This window comes from Hyaena hyaena, unplaced genomic scaffold (assembly GCF_003009895.1).
Source record: "Hyaena hyaena isolate Hyena2069 unplaced genomic scaffold, ASM300989v1 scaffold_260, whole genome shotgun sequence".
NCBI classification, from domain to species: domain Eukaryota; kingdom Metazoa; phylum Chordata; class Mammalia; order Carnivora; family Hyaenidae; genus Hyaena; species Hyaena hyaena.
Genome location: NW_024080892.1, coordinates 193,959 through 214,576, shown reverse-complemented (window position 1 = coordinate 214,576; position 20,618 = coordinate 193,959). Strand labels below are relative to the sequence as shown.

Here is a 20,618-nt window from a genome sequence, read left to right as displayed (position 1 = left end):
ACCCTCCAATGAGTCAATCCAGATAGAAAATGAATGGCCCTGTGAAAACATTCTCAACAGTCAAAGCACCACAGTGCATTTGATTAAGAACCAAGAACTGTGATCCACTGGATTCTAAAAACCAAGGCTATCATCTTTCTCTTCAACTGGAGATAATAAACGTGATGATAGGTATATCCAGCCCAGGTGGTTTTCCTGGTGCCATGGTAAAGTATTAAGTGAAGTTGGGAAAAGTAGGTAGAAAATTCCCAGGGTGGGTTTTGATATCTAGACAGACAAATAGTTAAGCTTATTTCTGGCTAATAGCATGGTCTTTGGAACCAAGTAAACCAGGTTCAAATCCTGCCTCTCCACCTTCTTAGATGTAATTCTTTGGGCAAGATATTTAACCTCTCTGTGTCTTAAGCTCTTCATATGAAAACTGTATTACAATAACATTTTTCCCACAAGGTTTGAGGCACTAAATATCAAAGTCCTAAGACTGGTGGGTGCCTAGCATATAGTATCTATTTAATAAGCTTTGCTTATTGGAGTTCACATAGCACAGTCAAGATTTAATGTTTCTGAAGCTAGTTAGCTTCTGTCTTCCACATCCCAAATTATATTCTGGTCAAATTACCTTATACTTAAAAATGAATATCACTGGCCATAAAGTCAATATGGGAAAATATGTAAAAACCTAAGTCCTATAAGTAATGGCTAAACAATTTAGTTACCAAACACAAAGAATATATGATGTGAATATTCTCCAAAGAGAATGTCCCAAGGTGAAAACTGCATTTGGAAATATTCTGGTATATGAGAAAAAAAGATGACTGAAGTGACCATATTTTCCCATACACTGGTCATGCCAATCCATTCTACCAAAGGAAGATAAACTTACCTTATCAGCAACATCCACTCTGGCCTTGTGATTAAGCAAGAAATCCACCGCCGATAAATGATTCGCCCCCACTGCAAAATGCAGGGCTGTGCGGTTCATCTGAGGAAACATAATTTGTGTTTTCAGTCATCTAATTGTTATTTGTCCTCTTTATGATTCCTGTTTCCTAAAAAGCCATAATTTTCTATCTTATGTTTATATTTGCATCGCATAACTCATCATTGATTGTAACGATATAATGGATTTCAATAAAAAAGTAAAAGTTGTGGGGGGCCTGAGTGGCTCAGTTAGTTGAACAAGAATTGAGGTAATGATCTCATAGTTTGTGAGTTCGAGACCCACATCAGGCTTTCTGTTATCAGCACAGAGCCTGCTTCAGATCCTCTGCCCAATCTCTCTGTGCCCCTTCTCCACTCTGAAAGATAATAAACATTTTTTTTAAAAAGCAAAAGTCATATTTTCCCCATATGCAATTATTAATAACAGTATTTTTTTGTGGTTAGAATATATTGATGACGCAAAATAAAAATTTTCATAGATGTTCAATCCATATATGGTATTTCTTGTGAAAGTTTTTGAACTGTAAATTTTACGGAAACAAATAAACTGCTTCAGAATAAAAGAAATAAAAGGTTGAATTCTAGACACTGTTTTTTCATCCAAAGAAGGTGCCTGTGCATGGATATACTCCTTTGTTTCAAATAAATAATTTATTGCAAAAATTAAATATCTGATATCTTTGGTAGCTAAACTGATGGTAAACTAAGTTTGCGAAAACATGAGTTATCGTGACATTGTCTGCAATCTAGAGCTGTGTTCTAGTATGTCAAGCCAAAACAGCATCCAAGATAATTCAATAAAACCACTTACATATATTTTTTCATCTCTGTCACCACAGATGTTAAGCAACTCTACAAGTAACCATGTCAACAATTTGCTGTAAACTGGACTAAAAGAGATGTCATTAGAAAGTATAACATGGGGCACCTGGGTGGCTCCGTTGGTTAAGTGTCAGACTCTCGGTTTTGGCTAAGGTCAGGATCTTGCAATTTGTGAGACTGAGCCTTGCATCAGGCTCAGTGCTGACAGTGCAGAGCATGCTCGGGAGTCTCTCTCTCATTCTCTCTCTGCACCTTCCCTAATTGTGCCCATGTGCATGTATACACTCTCTCACTCTCAAAATAAATAAACTTTAAAAAATAGTATAATCCAGGGGCGTCTGGGTGGCTTAGTCGGTTAAGCGTCCGACTTTCGCTTAGGTCATGATCTCGCGGTTCGTGGGTTCAAGCCCCGCGTTGGGCTCTGTGCTGACTGCCAGCCCAGAGCCTGGAGCCTGTTTCAGAGTCTGTGACTCCCTCTCTCGCTGACCCTCCCCTGCTCACACTGTCTCTCTCTCTCTCCTAGAAATAAATAAAACCTTAAAAAATTTTTTTTTAAAAATAGTATAATCCAATTTATCAGGAGTTCATGATAATTTGCTTTGCTGACTGTAGGTTAAAGTGCCCTACACTGTGCCCTAAATGATGCTTCATTTAGCATTAAATCTCTCTAAATACTTTAATATAAAAATATTTATAAATATTTAAAATATCAGGAAGTTATATGTGAAAATTTTTCTTAATTATTATAAAGGTACATTAGAGAATCTACTCCTTGCTGCTTGGAAAATGCTTATTGCTTTTCTTTTTCAACAATTTATGTAGATATTACTTTCAAACGCCCTTGCTTCTTCTCTTTTCACTCCCTTCCCTTGCTTCCTTCCTGATTCTTTCCTTTTGTTTTTGTTTTTGCTTTTGTTTGGTTCCTAAAATTGCTATGCTGCAAAACTTTGCTATCGTTCTACTCTTTCTAGGATGTCTATGGACAATAAATACTAAATACAACCATAACACATCAGACGTACACATGCACACAATATACACATAGACATATGAACTTCCATATGGACACAAATATATACCTCTCACATACACACATGCACAACTGGTAAACATCCTTCCACTGCATATGATGCATGACTTCAATTCTTATGACTTCACTTCCTGGGATAGATTCAGGCTTTGTGGAACCTAAACTCTACACTCTTCAGGGAGCCCTTTCTAAAACCAGTCAGAGCTGCATTGATGGCAGTTAAAGTTTCTTACTTTTTCAGATTTAAAAGAAACATATAACCATGAGATTGCTAGAGCTAGACTCCCCCTCCAGTACCTTGGAAGGGGTCTGTACGCGTAGGGGCCCTAAAACTTATACTTCATTTAGCATTAAATCCATCTCTGCAATCCCCTTGAACCACTTGGACAAACTGTCCTAAGCAATTAACACAGCCCCCACTTTGATAAAGCTTGCCTTGAAAAGCTGTCAGGAAATCTCTACAAAACCAAGCAGTAGGGAATCCTGTATTTCTGGCAGTGGACTTCTCTCCTAAACCCAAGCACTTGAAGAACAATTAAGAGCCAGGTTTTAGAAAAGGCTCCAGGGCCTAACATGCAAATGCACTGTATTTCTAAAGCAATAAAATACACACCCATGCTCTCCCTTGGATTTTAAATTTGCAGGACTGAACAACAAAGGACATCACTGGAGAGAAACCAGTGATGAACTGTGTAGCAAAAGATGTTCTGCCTTTCCAGAATGTGTGAGGCCAGTGATGCACAGGCTACAATCCAGGACCAAGTCCAGGCCCATAACCCTGACAACTGACTTTACTGCCCACCCACACATTTTGTACAGCACACAAAGGCTCTGTATATTTTCTCTCTGATAAGATAAGTTAAAACCCTCGGAACCTATCCCATGGCTTGATCCCATCTTTAGCTTAAACATTCTGGAATTACCAACGAAGGAGCTGCCTCTCACATCATCCACCACAATCCTTTCAATTTTTACTATTATTTAAATTGGACTGTGTAAATCCAAGCCACCGTTAGAGCAGTCACTTGTCACATCTGTGACTTATACTCACATTGTTCACAGCATTAATGTTAACCTTCTTTTCAAACAGCTTCTCCATAAGATCCAAATTATTGCTTTTCGCAGCATTCTGAAAGCTTCTCTCATTTGGCAGTACTGAAAGCAAGCAAGCAAAGCATGACTGAAGGAAAGTAAGGGGGATGAAGAAAAAAAAAACCCCTCAACTGGTAACTTTAAAAACAGCCTTGAGCCTTTCACATTTTGCTGTTCTAGACATGGGAACTTTGTATCAATATTTTGCAAAGCTGTATTACCAAGATTCCACTTTGTGTTCACAAGTATTTTCACACCCTTAAAAATATTTCCTGGTCCCAAACAAAACATCATTCCCAAGGACCACCCTGAAGTCGGCAATGCAGTGTCTGCCTCTAGGAGGTCGGGGTGCGGCCACAGACTTTCTGTTTTGTTTTGTTTTTTAATAAAATGTTTGTATAAAATGAGACAGGCAGGAGCCCAAATGCTCCAGATGAGGCAGGAGCCCAAATGCTCCAGACGAGCTTACAGAGATAAAATTGTTGTCTGCAGAAGCCTGTGCACTTACCAGGCCAGCAGAAACAAATCCTCAAAACGCAGCACATCACATAAGTATACACTAAGGGTAAAAGGGACAAACGTGTTTTGTTTTCATTTATATCAAAAGAGATAAAAAGTGATTCACACCTACTATAAACCTTACATATCATATACATAATACACATTCAGGTGGCAGGTTTTATTAAGTAGCCTAGGGGAGATTTCAATATTTATTAAGTTATTTTTTATGCTCTCTCATTGTTTCTTTTTTTTTTAACATTTATTTTTGAGAGAGAGAGAGAGAACAAGTGGGGAGGGTTAGAGAGATGGGGACAGAGGATCCAAAGCGGGCTCTGCACTGAGGGCAGTGAGCCCTATGTGGGGCTCGAACTTAAAACCACGAGATCATGACTTGAGACGAAGTCAGACGCTCAATCGACTGAGCCACCTAGTCACCCTAGTTTTTTTAAAAATGTAGGGGAACTGGAGGGTTCTCATGGGACAACCCCAATACTGGGGGGTAAAGTGAGAATTAGAATGACCTGAAATCAGCAACAGACAATCTCTAAAAAAAAGACCTCTGGAGGAGATTTTGTGGATGTGTTGCCAAGTAGTTTCATAACAATAATAATAATGCTAATTACAACAAAAACAACAATAGATGTGACAAAGAATTTTTAAAAATTTTAATATTTATTTATTTTTGAGAGAGAGAGAGAGAGACAGAACAAGTGGGAAAGGGGCAGAGAAAGACATACACACACAGAATCTGGAAGGTTCTGAAGAGCAAAAATTTAAGGCCTCCATTAACAGCAACCTTGGGCTGCACGTGGCCCCAGTCCCAGTTCCAGGAAAAGCCTCAGACTGTTCAAGGCTAAAGCCATCCTCGGACGGCCCTCAGTTCAGCTAATCAAAAAGTAAAAAGAAACATTCCTATGGTCTGAGTCAAGGCTGGGAACTGCAGATACAAACTAGCCAATTTCTCACCGCTCGCCTGAACCCCACATGGGCCCTTTGAACTCACCTCATAATTGGTCATTTTCAAAGGATTCTCAAAAGTCATGATTGGGTCCCACCAAAAGTAATGAACACCTCACAGATACTGAATGGTCAAAGCTGTTACCATGGGTACTGGACAATTGTAATTGGTGCTTATGTGATGATGCTATACGTACAACGTGTGCACTGTAACACCACCGTCCCTTACCCCATAAAAGCCCTGCTCACTATTCGGGGCTTCACCTTGCTGCCATGACACCGTTAGGCTGGTGAGCCCCTGCTCGAGCTTGTAATAAAGACCCTTTTGTATTTGCATCTGTGCTGGCTCCTTGGACGTCTCTGGGACTCGCGATTAGGGCACAACAGCTCCAGGCTCTGAGCTGTCAGCACAGAGCATGACGCAGGACTCAAACTCATGAACCCCGAGATCATGACCCAAGCCAAAGTCAGATGTTCAGCTGACTGAGCCCTCCAGAAGCCCCTGCCAAAGACTCTTTAGAATGCTACCAAATTTGTCAAAGACTAGGAGCATCTTCATGGGAGAAATGCACATTCATTCTTTCTATCACCTGGATCCCCCTCTTCTTTTCTACTCTTCCTGTTGTCACCACTCTAAGTGATTTCAGCATCCACACGGATGACAAATCCGATACCCTGGTCTCCTACTTCCCTGAGTCTTTCACATTACAATAATTTTTTCCCTCCACGTGGTCTCAGTCACCCATTTTCAGGGTTATATTCTTGATATCATCAAAAAGCACATTACCTCTAACATCTTCAAGAATCCCACTGGCTGACCACCACCTCATCCATCCAACTCACCTGCTCTACTTCACCCAGTCCCGATTCTGAAACCTCATCAAGTCCTCCAATCCACTGTTCTCACCAGCGTTGCGTGTTTCATCGCTTATGTCCTTAATCTGCTTCTTACTCAGTTTAGTCCATCACTGAAATCACTTCTATACAAACACCTTCATGTCTCTTGCCACTCTCTTTTCTCATCAGACTAGCTGGCAGAATCCTAATTCTGAGATTAAACTCAATTGCTACCTATTCCATTTCTGCACCCGAGCAGCTGAATAGCACTGGAGAGAAACACACCACCGTGCTGCATGGCTAGTGCCCATCAGTACAGGGTCCTCCTATCTGAACACACGGATAAGTACACAGCCTGGCCTGGGTGCAGTTAAGGTGAGGTCTGCCCACGGGATTGAAAGAAGAAGGGACGGTAGGTTACGTGGGGCTGGGTCAGTGAAAAGCTCCTGTGTCACCCTCCAGGTGCCCTCTTCCTGTTTTATCAACCCTGAAAGCCATGTGTTTAAACGCTGCAGTTGTAGCTGAATTGTGTTTCCTCAAAACTTATATATTGAAGTTCTAACACCCAGTACCTGAAAATGTGATTATATTTGGTGATAGGATCCTTTTTTTCTTTAATGTTTATTTATTTATTTTGAGAGAGTGAGAGAGAGTGAGAGAGGATGAGCAAGGGAGGGGGCAGAGAGAGAGGGATACAGAGAGAATCCCAAGCAGGTCCTCCTCTGTCTGCACACAGCCAGACGCGGGGCTCGATCCCAAGAACCGTGAGATCATGACCTGAGCTGAAATCAAGAGTTGGACACTTAACCAGTTGAGCCACTCAGGCACCCCTGCTGATAGTCATTAAAGAGTTAATTAAAATGAGGTCATTCAATATGACTGGTGTGCTTATAAGAGAGGAAATTTGGATACTGACATGACACAGGAAAGACCATGTGGAGACAGTGGGAGGAGATGGGCATCCACAAGCTAAAGAGAGAGGCCTCAGGGGAAACTAAGTCTCCTGACACCTTGATCTCGGATTTTTAGACCCAAAAACTGAGACAAATTCTTACTGTTTAAGCCACCCCACCTGTGGTACTTTGTTACAGCATCCCTGGGAAACTGATACAAGGGGTTACAAGATAGCAGTGCCTCAGTCACTTTGGTACTGGGAGACAATTCTCCATGGGTCTCTTATGTTTCTCTACATCTTCTAAGCAGAAGCACTGACAGCTTTTGTTCTGGACCATCTTTTCCAAGATGTATGCACAGTGAAATGCATCAGAAAAGATAGATCAAAATGCTTCTCTGGAGCATGGGGCTGGATTGCTTATGGCTTGCCTTAAAGGACAGAGAGAGAGGAAGTACAGCATGCTTCCTGCCCATTAGAAAAGATTTGGGTTCCCTAAGTGCAGGATTCTTCTGGAACACAACCCATGGTGCTTTGCATCTCCTTGTGGAACCAGGGCTTGGAGTACTGACACAAACACTGACACTCTGGCTACTGCTCCTACTGTGAGCACTAAAATCCTCTGTGTGATCCAGAAGCATCTTCTAGCATCCATGATGCTGTAGTAGGCTAACTTATTAGCTTGCAAGTAGAGTAAAATCATGGCCTCTATATAGTTCTTGACACATAGGTTCCTGAGAAACTATTAAGAGCAGAGACCCTCCTGTTGGACATGTCATCTGAGCAAGAAGTAGTAGATCTTTATAATATTCAGTCACTCAGACTTAGAGATTATTTTTTGCTGCAGAAAAAATTGGTCTATCCTGGGGCACCTGGGTAGCTCAGACAGTTACGCATCTGACTTCAGCTCAGGTCATGACCTCATGGTTCATGAGCTCAGAGCCTGGAACCTGCTTCTGATTCTGTGTCTCCATTTTTCTCTGCCCATCCCCTGCTCGCACTCTGTCTCTCTCTCAAAAATAAACAAACGTTAAAAAATTTTTAAGAAAAAATTGGTCTATACATGCTAACATCCTACACATAAATAACATACTCCTAAATTCCTACCCATTAATCTCATATAGGATCTCATCACAGCAATCCTATGTCATTTCCCTAGCATTCTATTCTTCAATTCCATGACCTTTTCTTTCTTTTCAAATGCTTTAATCTACTAATTTGCCTACTTTAGTAATCATGATCACCAGTATCTAACTCTCAATCAGTAATATTGCATAGAGAAAACATAAGCAGTTGGATAATAATTCCCATATTTTCTCACCCTTGAGTCTCCCAACCTACCTACCTACTTTTACACCCACACTCTCTGCGTTTACTACTCTTACAGTCAATGAAGCATCCCTGTGGCTACCCAAGGCCAACTGCTTCACTTGGGCTCTGGATCCCACCCTTCTCGTCTTTTCAATTATTTCATGTATCAATCTTGCAGAAACGATCCTATTCTCCTCTGCATTCTCCAGTGGACCATTCCCCTCAACATATACAGAGATGCTATAATACCTACAATGAAAAACACATTCTCTTAACTTCACATCCTTTCCAGCTGCCACTCCATTTCTTAATCTCCTACTGCTCCCTGCCCCAAATTCTTATGTGTTCTATAATTGCTGTCTCTTCTTCCTTACCTCAGTTTCATCTCACCTCCATGCTAATCAGTTCTCATTCCCATCACTTCACTGAACCTGCACTGATCAGGGTCACTCCATCTTGCCCCAAGCTAGTCATCGCCTTTCTTTGTGTGCAATAAACTTTTTTTTTTTTTTTTTTACAAATAGTTTATTGTCAAATTAGTTTCCACATACCACTCAGTGCTCATCCCCACAAGTGCCCTCCTCCATGCCCATCCCCCCCTCCCCCCCACATCCATCAGTCCTCAGTTTTTGTCAGCATTCAAGAGTCTCTCATGGTTTGCCTCTCTCCCTTTCCCCCACCATTTCCGCCCTTCTTCTCCCCCTTGTTCCTCCGTCAAGTTCCTCCTAATCCTCCTATACGTGCAAACATATGATATTTGTCCTTCTCTGCCTGACTTATTTCGCTCAGCATAACACCCTCAAGGTCCATCCATGTTGCTACACATGGCCAGATTTCATTGTTTCTCATTGCCATGTAGTATTCCATGGTATAGATAAACCACATCTTCTTGATCCATTCATCTGTTGATGGACACTTAGGCTCTTTCCATGTTTTAGCTATTGTGGAGAGTGCTGCTATGAACATTGGGGTACATGTGCTCCTATGCCTCAGCATTTCTGTATCCCTTGGGTAAATTCCTAGCAGTGCTATTGCTGGGTCATAAGGGAGTTCTATTGTTAGTTTCCTGAGGAACCTCCACACTGTTTTCCAGAGGGGCTGTACCAGTTTACATTCCCACCAACAGTGTAGGAGGGTGCCCGTTTCTCCACATCCTCGCCAGCATCTAGAGTTCTCTGATTTGCTCATTTTAGCCACTCTGACTGGTGTGAGGTGGTATCTCAGTGTGGTTTTGATTTGTATTTCCCTGATGAGGAGGGATGCTGAGCATCGTTTCATGTGTCTGTTGCCCATCTGGATGTCCTCTTTGGAGAAGTGTCTGTTCATATCTTCTGCCCATTTCTTCACTGGGTTGTTTGTTTTTTGGGCGTGTAGTTTGGTGAGTTCCTTATAGATTCTGGATATTAACCCTTTATCTGATATGTCATTTGTGTGCATTAAACTCTTGACAGATTTGACTGAGGGCCATGCTCTCCTTATAACATTCTTCTCCATGCCTCCGATAGACTACCTCCTACTTTTCAGTCTCTTTTACTAGTTCTTCGTCCTCTGCTTGATCTCTAAATGTTGGAGCACTGTGGGGTTTTTACGAAATTAAGAACCTGACGAGGTAGACATTATCACTTCTTCCAGATGAGGAAAATGAGGCTTAGAAAAGTTAAACCACTTGCTCATATCTTAAAGACAATAAGTGATAGAACTATCCCCAGCAGTTAGAATCCAAACACCAAACTTTCAATCACTGCAGAGGTCCAGGGTGTCAGAATGAAAGTGTTCTACTAAAGAGGAGATTCAAACTGCACACTCTGGGTGCACCTGGGTGGCTCAGTCGGTTAAGCATCCGACTTTGGCTCAGGTCATGATCTCATGGTTCATGGGTTTGAGCCCCGCATCAGGCTCTGTGCTGACAGCTAGCTCGGAGCTTGGAGACCGCTTCAGATTTTGTATCTCCCTCTCTCTCTGACCCTCCTTTGTTCATACTCTCTCTCTAAGAAATAAATAAAAAAAAACATTAAAAAATTAAAAACAACAACAACAACCAACTGCCCACTCTGTCAGATACTTTGGCTAATGTATTCTGTCAGTTAGACCAGACTTTTCTCAACTCTGTTCTTGTTCCCACACACCCCTGACCCTAGCTCCTTGCCCCTTTGTATTAATCAATGTAAGTGTTCTAGTTTCTGGTCTTTTCCCTCCTGGGTACATCGCAGGGCAAATCAAGACCTTATGGTGTCCTGAAATATGACACATACATTCTATTCTGTCCCTGAAGTTAAATATCTTGTTCCTTTTCTCCCACACACATCTATAAGAAAAAATAATTTTGAGCCAACTTCTAAGACAAATTGGAAGCACTATACAAGATTCTTCTTAATCCATTAAATCAATGGCTCTTACCTCAGGTTTCACAATAACATAAACTGGATCCCTTAAAAAAAAATTCCAAAAAATCATGTCTGACCATTCAAACCCGTTTCTCTTGTCATTCTCTGCCCCTGTGCCCTACTTCATTTTTTCTTCATGCCACTTGATACTACTCTACATTATATGACATTTGTTTACTTTCTCAGAATCTGTTTCCTTCACCAGAATACAATATCCATGATGAAGCTGAAATAACTCCAGTGTCTAGTGCTAGTAGGTGTTCAATAAATATTTGCTAGATGGATGGATGAGAGGATTGGAAAGCCACCATCCACCTCTAGAACAATATTACCAAGAGGGATAGTATGCCCAGTATTATCAAAACTTCCAACTTCTCATACATACACATAAACCACATATTAAAGAGGAAAACCCTAGAAAAAGTAGAAAATATTTTGAACTGAATTAAAATAAAAATAAAATATATCAAAACGTGTGGGATGCAACTAAAGCAGTGCTAAGAGGGAAATTCATAGTATTAAATTATTAGAAAATAAGGTCTTTAAGTTTCTACCTTAAGGAAGTAAAAACTTCAAAGCAAAAAACACCTAAGTCAAGCAGACAGAAGAAAAATAGCAAAGGTAAAAGCAATAATCAATGAAATTGAGAAAAGATAGAGAAAATCAATGAAAACAAAAGCTGCTTCTTTGAATACATCAAGAAAATCAATACATCTCTAGCAAGACTGACCAAAAAGAGAGAAAGAGAGAACACACAAATTACCAATGTAAGGAATGGAAGAGAGCATAGCATTACAGTTCCTATAGACATTAAAGGAATGATAAGGGAATATTATGAACAATTCTATTCGTATAAATTCAACAACTTAGATGAAATGAAATAATTTCTCAAAAACCTAATTCATTAAAGATTATACAGATAACCTGACACAAGAAGAGGAAAAACTTCCCAACTCACCTTATGAGATCACCATTTCCTTGATTCTACAACTAAAGACATTATGAGAATAGGAAACTACAAGCCAATGTCCCTCCTCAACATAGATGCAAAACTCCCTGAACCAGCATTATCAAATCAAATCCAGTGATACATAAAAACGTCAACACAGCAAGTAAGGTTTATCCTGAGAATGCAAGACTGTTTCATTATTTGAAAATCAAGCAATGTTATCTACCATGCAGGTAGTTTAAAGAAGAAAAAATACATGATCAATTGATGTAGAAAAAGCATTTTAAAAAACTCATCATCCATTTATGATTATAAACAAAACCCAAAAAATCCTCTCAGCAAAGTGGGAATAGAAGGGAACTTCTTCCACCTGATACAGAGCATTTACAAAGAAACTGACAGCTAACATCCTACTTAATCGTAAAAATGTCAATGCTTTCTTTGCCCAGGAACAAACAGAAATGTCAGTCTAACTCTTTTAAACACGGTGCTGGAAGTGCTAGCTAGTACAAGAGAGCAGTAAAAGTAAATTAAAAGGCATACAGATTGGCAAGAAATCAAAATGTCTCTAGTCTAGTTGCAAACAATTTTATTATCTGCATATAAAATCCAAAGGAATGTACAAAGCAGCTCTAGAACTAATAAGTGAGTTTAGCAAAGTTGTAGGATTCAAGGTCAACACATAAAAATCAATCATATTTCTATATACTGGCATCAACAAATGGAACCATAATTTAAAAGAATACCAATAGATTTTAAAAATTATAATTAAAATGATCAAAAATCAAAATACTTAAATATAAATCCAACAAAAGTTCTACAGTCTCTGTAATAACCCCCCCAAAATACAAAAAACTGATGAAAGAAATTAAAAAATACCTAAATAAATGAAAAGATATATGATATCATGGATTGGAAGACTTAATACAGTAAAGATGTCAATTATCTGAAATTGATTTATAGATTTAATGCAATTGAATCAAATGCCAAAAGGATATTTTATAGCTCCAGACAAGCTGATTCTAAAATCTATATGGTCAGGAAAAGAACTAGAATAACCAAAACAGTTTGGAAAAAGAATAATAAAGTTGGAGGAGTCAGAATACTTCTTATGGGTGTACCATAATCAATACAGCATGGTATTGGCAGAGGAACACAGAGATGGATGGAATAAAATACAGGGTCAAGAAATAAACTCTCACAAACATAGCCAACTGATTTTTGACAAACGTTTAAAGTCTTCGACAATGATGAAAGGATAATCATTTCAACAAATGGTACTTGAACAACTGGACTTCCAAAATGAAAAAAACAAACAAACAACCATAACCCCTGATGTGAAACTTCATTCCTTACACAAAAATTAACTCAAGACAGATCACAGATTTAAAACGTACATCGTTAAAACTATAAAACTTTTAGAAGGAAACACAGGAGAAAAACTTCTAAGATGGGGTTAGGCTATGTGGCCGCCGCAGCAATTATCACTGCTTTTAAACCACTTCTTATTCCCGTATTAGTTTTATTGTCTATCAACCTTCCACCAAAAGCAGAAGATGGGCTGTCATGCTCCCGCTTCATACTCATCTAAAATATGTCTCGTAAGCAGAAAAGCTCGTGAAAATATTTCTAGAATGAATGAATGGACAGATGGACGAACTAAACAGACATTACTAAGGAACTGGTGCTCTTAGTCGCTTAGTAATGTTCTTAGTAACAGCCTGGAAATCATTCTCAACTTTTGAACACTCCTCAGCAATGTGCCTCCGTTGATGCTTATGTTTATTCTCAAGGCACAGAAGACCCATCCCATGCTTTCAAAACCTAAGCACAGAAGGATTAAGTGATTTAAGGCCACACAATAAATCACTGCATGAGTCAGGATATAGAAGATGACAGCATATAAAGCTCTTTCCGTATTTGCACTAGGCGTAATCATTTCTGTCAAAACAAATAAATGAACCCTCTTCCTTAAATGGAAAGAGCAGCTCTTTCCTTACATCCACAGTCGAGGCTTCACGTGGAACAAAAGTCGGAGCCAAAACTTGGGTGGGGGGATTGCCGAGCGGCCAACGAGCCCCCAGGGGCTGCGGTGGCGGAGGGTGGGCGCGCATCCCCGCGGCGTCCTGAGGCGCGGCAGCCGCCCGCCGCCCACCAGGCGCCGCCACCGCCCCGTTTGCAGCCCGCGTCCCGGAACTCACGGCTCTCGTGTCCCCCGGCCGCCTCCTCTCGCAGCGCCTCCTGCTTCGGGATCCAGGGTCGGCCCGCCGCGCCCCTCAGATCTTCCCGAAGGTCCTTCGCGGCCGCGGCCGCGCCTCGCAGTAGCTCTCGCGCCGCCGCCCGGCGCCCCGGGCGGCTTCGGGCGGGGTCCATGTGCGCCCCCGGGGGCCGCAGCGCGCGGGCGGGAACGCACGGTGGGGCCGCTGTCTGGCTCTCGGTCCCGGGCGGTCTCAGGGCCGCGTGTCCCGGGGGTTCCTGCCCTGTCCAGCGCGGCCGCCTGGGAGGGCCCGCCTGCGGGCGCGGCTTGCGCCGTCGCAGGATTTCGTTTTCCCTCAGGTGAACCCGCGCTCCGGGAAAACGCCCAACTCACACACCTCGGTCCTTCGCACAGCTTGGAGAAACGTCGAGGCTGGATTTGTACCCAACACTCTTAGAACTTCGGTACTAACTCACTCTTTCTAAATGGGCTTCCAGAATTTTCTTTTGAATAAAGTAAGTCTCTCAGGTTCTTCTCTGAAGGTATACACCTTGGTATCCCATTTCAATGCAGCCGTGACGTTTGGACTCCCGTCTTGGCTATTATTTCTTTGCGGTTTATAAAATAATTGATCAAATACAGTAATCTATTCAGGGCAACCACGTGCCTCGCTAAAATTCTAGTAATAGTGAAGAAAAACAAATATTGAAGGACAGCCAGGATCTCTGGCCTGAATCCACAGCACCGAAGCACAATGGGTTGAACGGGTTACAAAACAAAAGAAAACAACGGCACATCTCACACCTGTGGATGGTTGCAGAAGTCAAATTGGAAGGTTAGCACATTCTAGGAGTGAAAAAAAGAAATTAAGTCCTCATATGGGTCGCCTGGGTGGGTCAGTCGGTTGAGCGTCCGGCTCAGGTCATGATCTTACATTTCGTGGGTTCGAGCCCCGTGTGGGGCTCTGTGCTGACAGCTCAGGGCCTAAAGCCTGCTTCCGATTCTGTGTATCCCTCTCTCTCTGCCCCTCCCCTACTCATGATCTGTCTCTGTCTCTCAAAAATAAAGAAATGTTAAAAAATTTTTTTTTAATAAAAAAAATTAAGTCCTCATAAAACAGAACTGGATTTGACCCCAGAAATGACCCCTTTTTACACGCCTGCACACATACACACACACTTAAGAATGATAATAGGAAAGCATTGTCCATAAAAATGCACAAGATGATTTAAAGAGAAATAAACTAATGAAAAAATGCAGAGAAGTGGACATTTTCAAGGGGTCCTACAAGGGTAGAGAGATTTCAACAGACAAGCGTTTGGTAGAGAGTGTGTGTGTATGTACATACATATATAATGTATGTACATCTATGTATATGAATGTATTATGAGTTTGAAATCATAATAAAAGGGACTGGGGTTAGAAGTAAAGCATTACACTATTTGCCTCTGAATTATCTTCTGTGTCTCTGAGCAAAAATTAGAAATTACATCACATTAGTAAGAACAGTTCAATATTCTGGTTTGCTTAACAAATGGAATGTTTCCATCACTCACCATAATAGCATTTGAGTTTTTCTTGAACAACTGTTAATCCAACTGTTTTGCTCTGCATTACAAAGCAAAAGTGATTATCCCTGAATTATACAACAACAGTTTTTGTTCCAGGGAAATAAACACCATTGCTCTGTGAAGTTCACTAAAAGCCTACCAGCACCAGGTATGTTCAAATCTATTACTACTTTTCAAGATGGAATATTACTTTAAAAAAGTCAGCACTAGGCACCAAGAATGGTTTTCAAAATGGAATATTTCCTCAAAAAGCTTTTTTTTAGCCTTAGGTTAATAGTAATATTTGGAGCATTCTTCCAAATATTTCCAAGCCACCCCAAAGGCAACAGTAATTTAACATTTATAAAGCAAGCCATTGTCCAATAAAGGGAAAGGAATACAATTCCTTCTTTCTGGAAGGTCCATCCCTTAGAGCCCAGCTTTAGTGCAGCCACTTACATCAGCTACCACCTGTCTTCCCAGAGGAAAATCAGTAAGATAGTAATAGACACCACTCTTTGGTTACATATTATTTATTCACTTATAGGTCATCAAATGATAGTAACAATAAGTGCCAGGCCACATACTTCATACCCAGAATTCAGAGATCGGTGAAGACAGCCTAGGATATCTAGCAGCCTGCAATCTAGTGGGGCAAGACCACAGCAAAACCATAGCAAAGAATGTTTCAGTGTCCTCAAAGAGAGATAGAAGCAGAAGGGAACGACTGATGAACTTTTCCAGAGGTCAGGGCCGTCTCCCAAAGGCCTGCCCCCTGGACGGAGTTGAAAGATGAGTAGTTGTGAACAGTGGGAGAGAGCAAAGGCACATTCAGGAAGCACATTCAGGACAGAGGGAGCAAGCACCATACCAGAGGGGAGAAATTGCTTGGTCTATTCAGGAAACTATAAGCTATGAAGTCGAACTTGATTCGTGTTGAATGCCAAGTCTGTGTTTGGAGTGTACCATGGACAATAATGTGTGGAATTTAGCTTGTAGAGGCTTACATGAGCAAATGGTTACATTTTCAGGAACTTTGTGAACTGGCTTATTATGATTTGGGTAACACATGAACAAGAGTGTATAAAATATATATGCACAGTTTAAGGAATTCTCTTAATGTTTACTTATTTATTTTGAGAGAGAGAAAGAGAAAGAAGCGTGTGTGTGAGCAGGGGGAGGAGCAGACATAGAGGAGAGAGAAGCCCAAGCAGGCTCTATGCTGTCAGCACAGAGCCTGATGCAGGGCTCGACCCCACAAACCGTTAAATCATGATCTGAGTAGAAATCAAGAGTCGGACGCTCAACCTACTGAGCCACTCAGATGCCCCTAAAGAATATTTTTACAGTAAACCTCCATGCCATCAACCACCCAAGAAACAGAACACTGTTAGTATCGCAGCAGCTCCATGTACTATTACCTGATCACATTTCCCTAGAGAAGAAACCATTATTCTAACTTTCAGGACACTAACATACTTGCTTTTCTTAATAACCTGATCTCTTATGGATATATCCTTGACACCATGGTTTTAACTGTTTTGAATTGTTTACAAATATATTCATGCTGACGGCATGTCATGACTTGGCATCTATGACTTACTTCTTTTACTCCAGATTGTGATATTCATCTACTTTCGGCTTACTGCCTTCATTTTTATCACTGTGTAGAATTCTACTGTTTGAATAGACGTGAATATACAATGGTAGAATTAAATTGATATTTGGTTTATTTTCCATTTTTGGCTATTACAGTGCTGCTAGTGTAGCAGGATTCTCGCACAGGGAGTCATGACATCGAGGCCTTTCTTTCCAGGAAGCAACCTTCTTCATGCCAGCACCCCTCAGTTGGGTTCGTACTTGAAGAACTGAGCCCCAAATGTCACATGGCATAGTTTTTAAACTATATTCGTTACTTCTTTGTCTCCCATATACAGTAACACACAAACACGTAGTCTGATCAAGTGGTCTCATGTTACAAGGCCGTGAGGGTTGCTGTCATGTATGCGTATAGCCAGGTTGCCTTGAGGTTTTTTTTGGTTTTCCTTAGGGAGGGGACCCTACCACACTAGGAGCATTCTTATATATACTTCCTGAGGAACATGTTCAACATTTTCCCCAAGACATTGTATTGGTTAGGGCTCTGGAAGGAAAAACATCTGTATTTTGAGATGAATTTAAGGACCCATTTACAAAGGTGTGGGGAAACCACAAAAGATACTGTAGCACCCCAAAACTAATAAGAGTAAGGCTCTGTTGCTACCCCCAGGCTGAAGCGGTGAGGAAAGGAAAGGATTATCAGAAACTGAAGAGAGTAGAGAACACAGTATAAAGAAGTTGTATCCTAGGAGCACCTGGGTGGCTCAGTTGGTTAAGCATCCGACTTCAGCTCAGGTAGTGATCTCATGGTTCGTGAGTTTGGGCCCCCCACACTCAGCACAGAGCCTGCTTTGGAGCCTCTCTCTCTCTCTGCCCTTCCCTCACTTGTGTTCTCCCCCAAAATAAGCAAACATTAAAACAAAAAACAAAACAAAAAAACCCCCACAAAAGAACAGTTGTGACCTTTGGTCAAGGGACCTAATCCGCTCAATCCTCCCTAAAATCTCCTATAGTGCTTTCCCCATTGCCATGGCCCCTTACTGGTCAACGGCCAAGGGTAAATTTGGAGGGCAAATGGAAGATAACCAACAAAGGTGTTTATTTAGGAGTGCAGTCGCTGGGTTGTTAAGTGTACACATCTTCAAACTGACTGAAGAAGGGTAAACTGTTTTCCAAAGTGATTGTTCTCAAAAGTAGAGTTTCCATTGCTCCACAACATCACCAAAACTTAGTATCATTGGGTCTTTTCATTTTTGTGAATCTAGCAGGAATGTAATGATACCTCTTTGTGTGTTTTTTTCATTTCCCTATTTCTAAAATGGCTGAGAATTTTTCACATTTCTTGGCCATTTGGATTTCTTTTTATGTAAAGTAACATTTAAAGTCTTTTCTCCAAATTTCTATTGGCTATCTGTCTTTTTCTTACTAATACAGAGGAGCCACTTATACCTTCTGGATTATATATTCTGGATACTAGTTTTAGACCAGTTAAATGTGTCGCAAATATGTTCTCACAGGTTCTGACCCTGTAAGTAGGTAAGATCATAGGTGCATATACTTTGTAGTTTTGCTGTATTTCCTAAAAATGCCCCAAAGCAAAATCATAATAAAAAGTAAATAAGTTGGATACATTAGATTAAAAAAATAAAAAAGAATGTGGGGAGAATTCTGGGCAAAGAGAATGAAAGACAAAGATTCAGAGGTGGGAAAAGAGTAGAAAAGTATGAAAACCATATTTATTGGCCAATGAAACACTTCCAATTTTATTTTAAATTATTATTAAATATTACTAAATGATACAATTCAAAGAAATGAATCAAGTAGCTGAAAATAATTTCATAGTTATAGCTGAAAATACAATAAAAATAAATCTGAGGTCAGATAGAAAAAACAAAATATGATGCTCTTCACTTTTCAAGACATTAAATCAGTGCTTCACTGAACTTAATTTTGTACAGAATTTAGATAAATAAATCACATAATCAAGAACTCCGAATTTGCCATAGCATATGATAATATTAGGCCTGAGTTGCATGATAATAAATATAATAATCTAGTAAAGTCAAGTTACCACCTTGGCCAAAAGCCGTATGGGATTCTAATTTAATCTATTCCTAAAATATTATTTCTTTATAAATCCAGATAACGAGCTATGAAATATGAAAAGTAGGAAAAGAGAAAACAAAAATGTAACAGACAAAAGATTCAGTTCCTTAAAGGAGTAACAGAAAATGGCTTCCATCATCATGCTTCAGTTAAATAATCACTTTTTGAAAAAAAATTGTATTAATAGCACAAAAGTATTTAGAGTAAATATGCTAATCACTATTAAGCATTATTAATCACTATTAATCACTTCTTTCATGAATATTAAAATGTGATAGAAATATAATTAAGAGGAATGAGAGGTTTAAATACACATTAATCTTTTGAATTACACATTTCTCTCTAAAGAGCTACAAAAATAGAGTGTACAATTTATTCTTTTTTATAGGTCTGTGTAAAGTATAAATATAACTGTCAAGAAATGAAATGCCACCATTTAAAAGTCCTATACAGAAATTAACACCTTGAATCTTACACTAAACAGTTTTAAAGTGAACCACATGCTTATTCATAAGATAAAGGAATTCTAAATAAAAAAACAAAGGAATAATCAAATTTTAAGGAATTCCTTTAACACAGAAGATAATATTGTGATGTTATTTTCCTGAAGATAACAAAATCTTCATGCTTGTTCTGCCAAACTAATATTCTTCATAGAACTTAGGATAAGTTTCAATTCTGAATGTTCATGAGGCATTTGAATATACTAGGAGATAAACTATGAATATACAAAGTTGCAGAAGTTACTAAAATCAAATACAGCAATCCAGTGCCAACAAAGTGGTTAAGTGCTGAAATATTCTTATGATAAAAGAGGTTTGTGAGAACCTCTAGAGCCCTTATAAATATGTTGTTATATTTATAATAAAACATAATTAAGAAACAATCACTTTCTGATTCCATTCCTAATTTCTCATTTCAAAATGATCTCTAATAGGACTGATTTCTGACTGATGTATAAGTGAAATTGTCCTAGTTATCTAAAATGTGTAAAGAAGTAAACTAGTACATATTCCAAATTCATATAAAGGGAATGTCATCTGGGAAGGAATTATTGCACTTGTCTTTCACTAAATGAATTTGTAAACTTAATGAAGAACAAGAGATTCATTGATTATAAAATAACAAGTTTCAATAAGAATAAAATGTCCAATGATAAAATGTTCAAGGTTCATTTAAAAAATATATCAAGGGTGTGTCTGGGATTGCTTGGTTTTATTTTCTTTGACGATGAGTACTTTGTCACCAATCCTGGCCTGGAATGAAAAAGAACATGCAATTAATATGCAGGAAGATATTTTTTAAATGTTTTGCAAATCATTGATTTTTAAACTTCTACTTTATTTATAAGAGCAAATTTTAGCATTTCCTAAAAATTAGACCTCAAAATGTAACAATTTTATAGCCAGCTTTGTTAAAAGCTCAAATTAGGGGCACCAGGGTGGTTCA

At 39.7% G+C, this 20,618-nt stretch overlaps 2 protein-coding genes across 5 annotated transcripts in view; both read right to left on the bottom strand.

Moving 5' to 3' along the window:
• ANKDD1B (ankyrin repeat and death domain containing 1B) overlaps nt 1–14,107 on the bottom strand; it is a 62,143-nt gene extending 48,036 nt beyond the window's left edge. Inside the window, exons 1-3 of the mRNA XM_039245559.1 lie at nt 13,919–14,107; nt 3,846–3,949; nt 884–982 (exon numbers count right to left, since the gene is read on the bottom strand). Coding sequence (XP_039101490.1) covers nt 884–982; nt 3,846–3,949; nt 13,919–14,090 — 375 coding nt within the window. The 5' untranslated portion in view covers nt 14,091–14,107. The remainder of the gene's footprint in view (nt 1–883; nt 983–3,845; nt 3,950–13,918) is intronic.
• Nucleotides 14,108–18,902: 4,795 nt separating this feature from the next.
• Nucleotides 18,903–20,618, bottom strand: part of POLK (DNA polymerase kappa) — a 73,959-nt gene continuing 72,243 nt past the window's right edge. For all 4 annotated transcript variants that reach the window (XM_039245547.1, XM_039245549.1, XM_039245548.1 and 1 more), the window contains one exon: nt 18,903–20,425. In XM_039245547.1, coding sequence (XP_039101478.1) covers nt 20,341–20,425 — 85 coding nt within the window. In that variant the 3' untranslated portion in view covers nt 18,903–20,340. The remainder of the gene's footprint in view (nt 20,426–20,618) is intronic.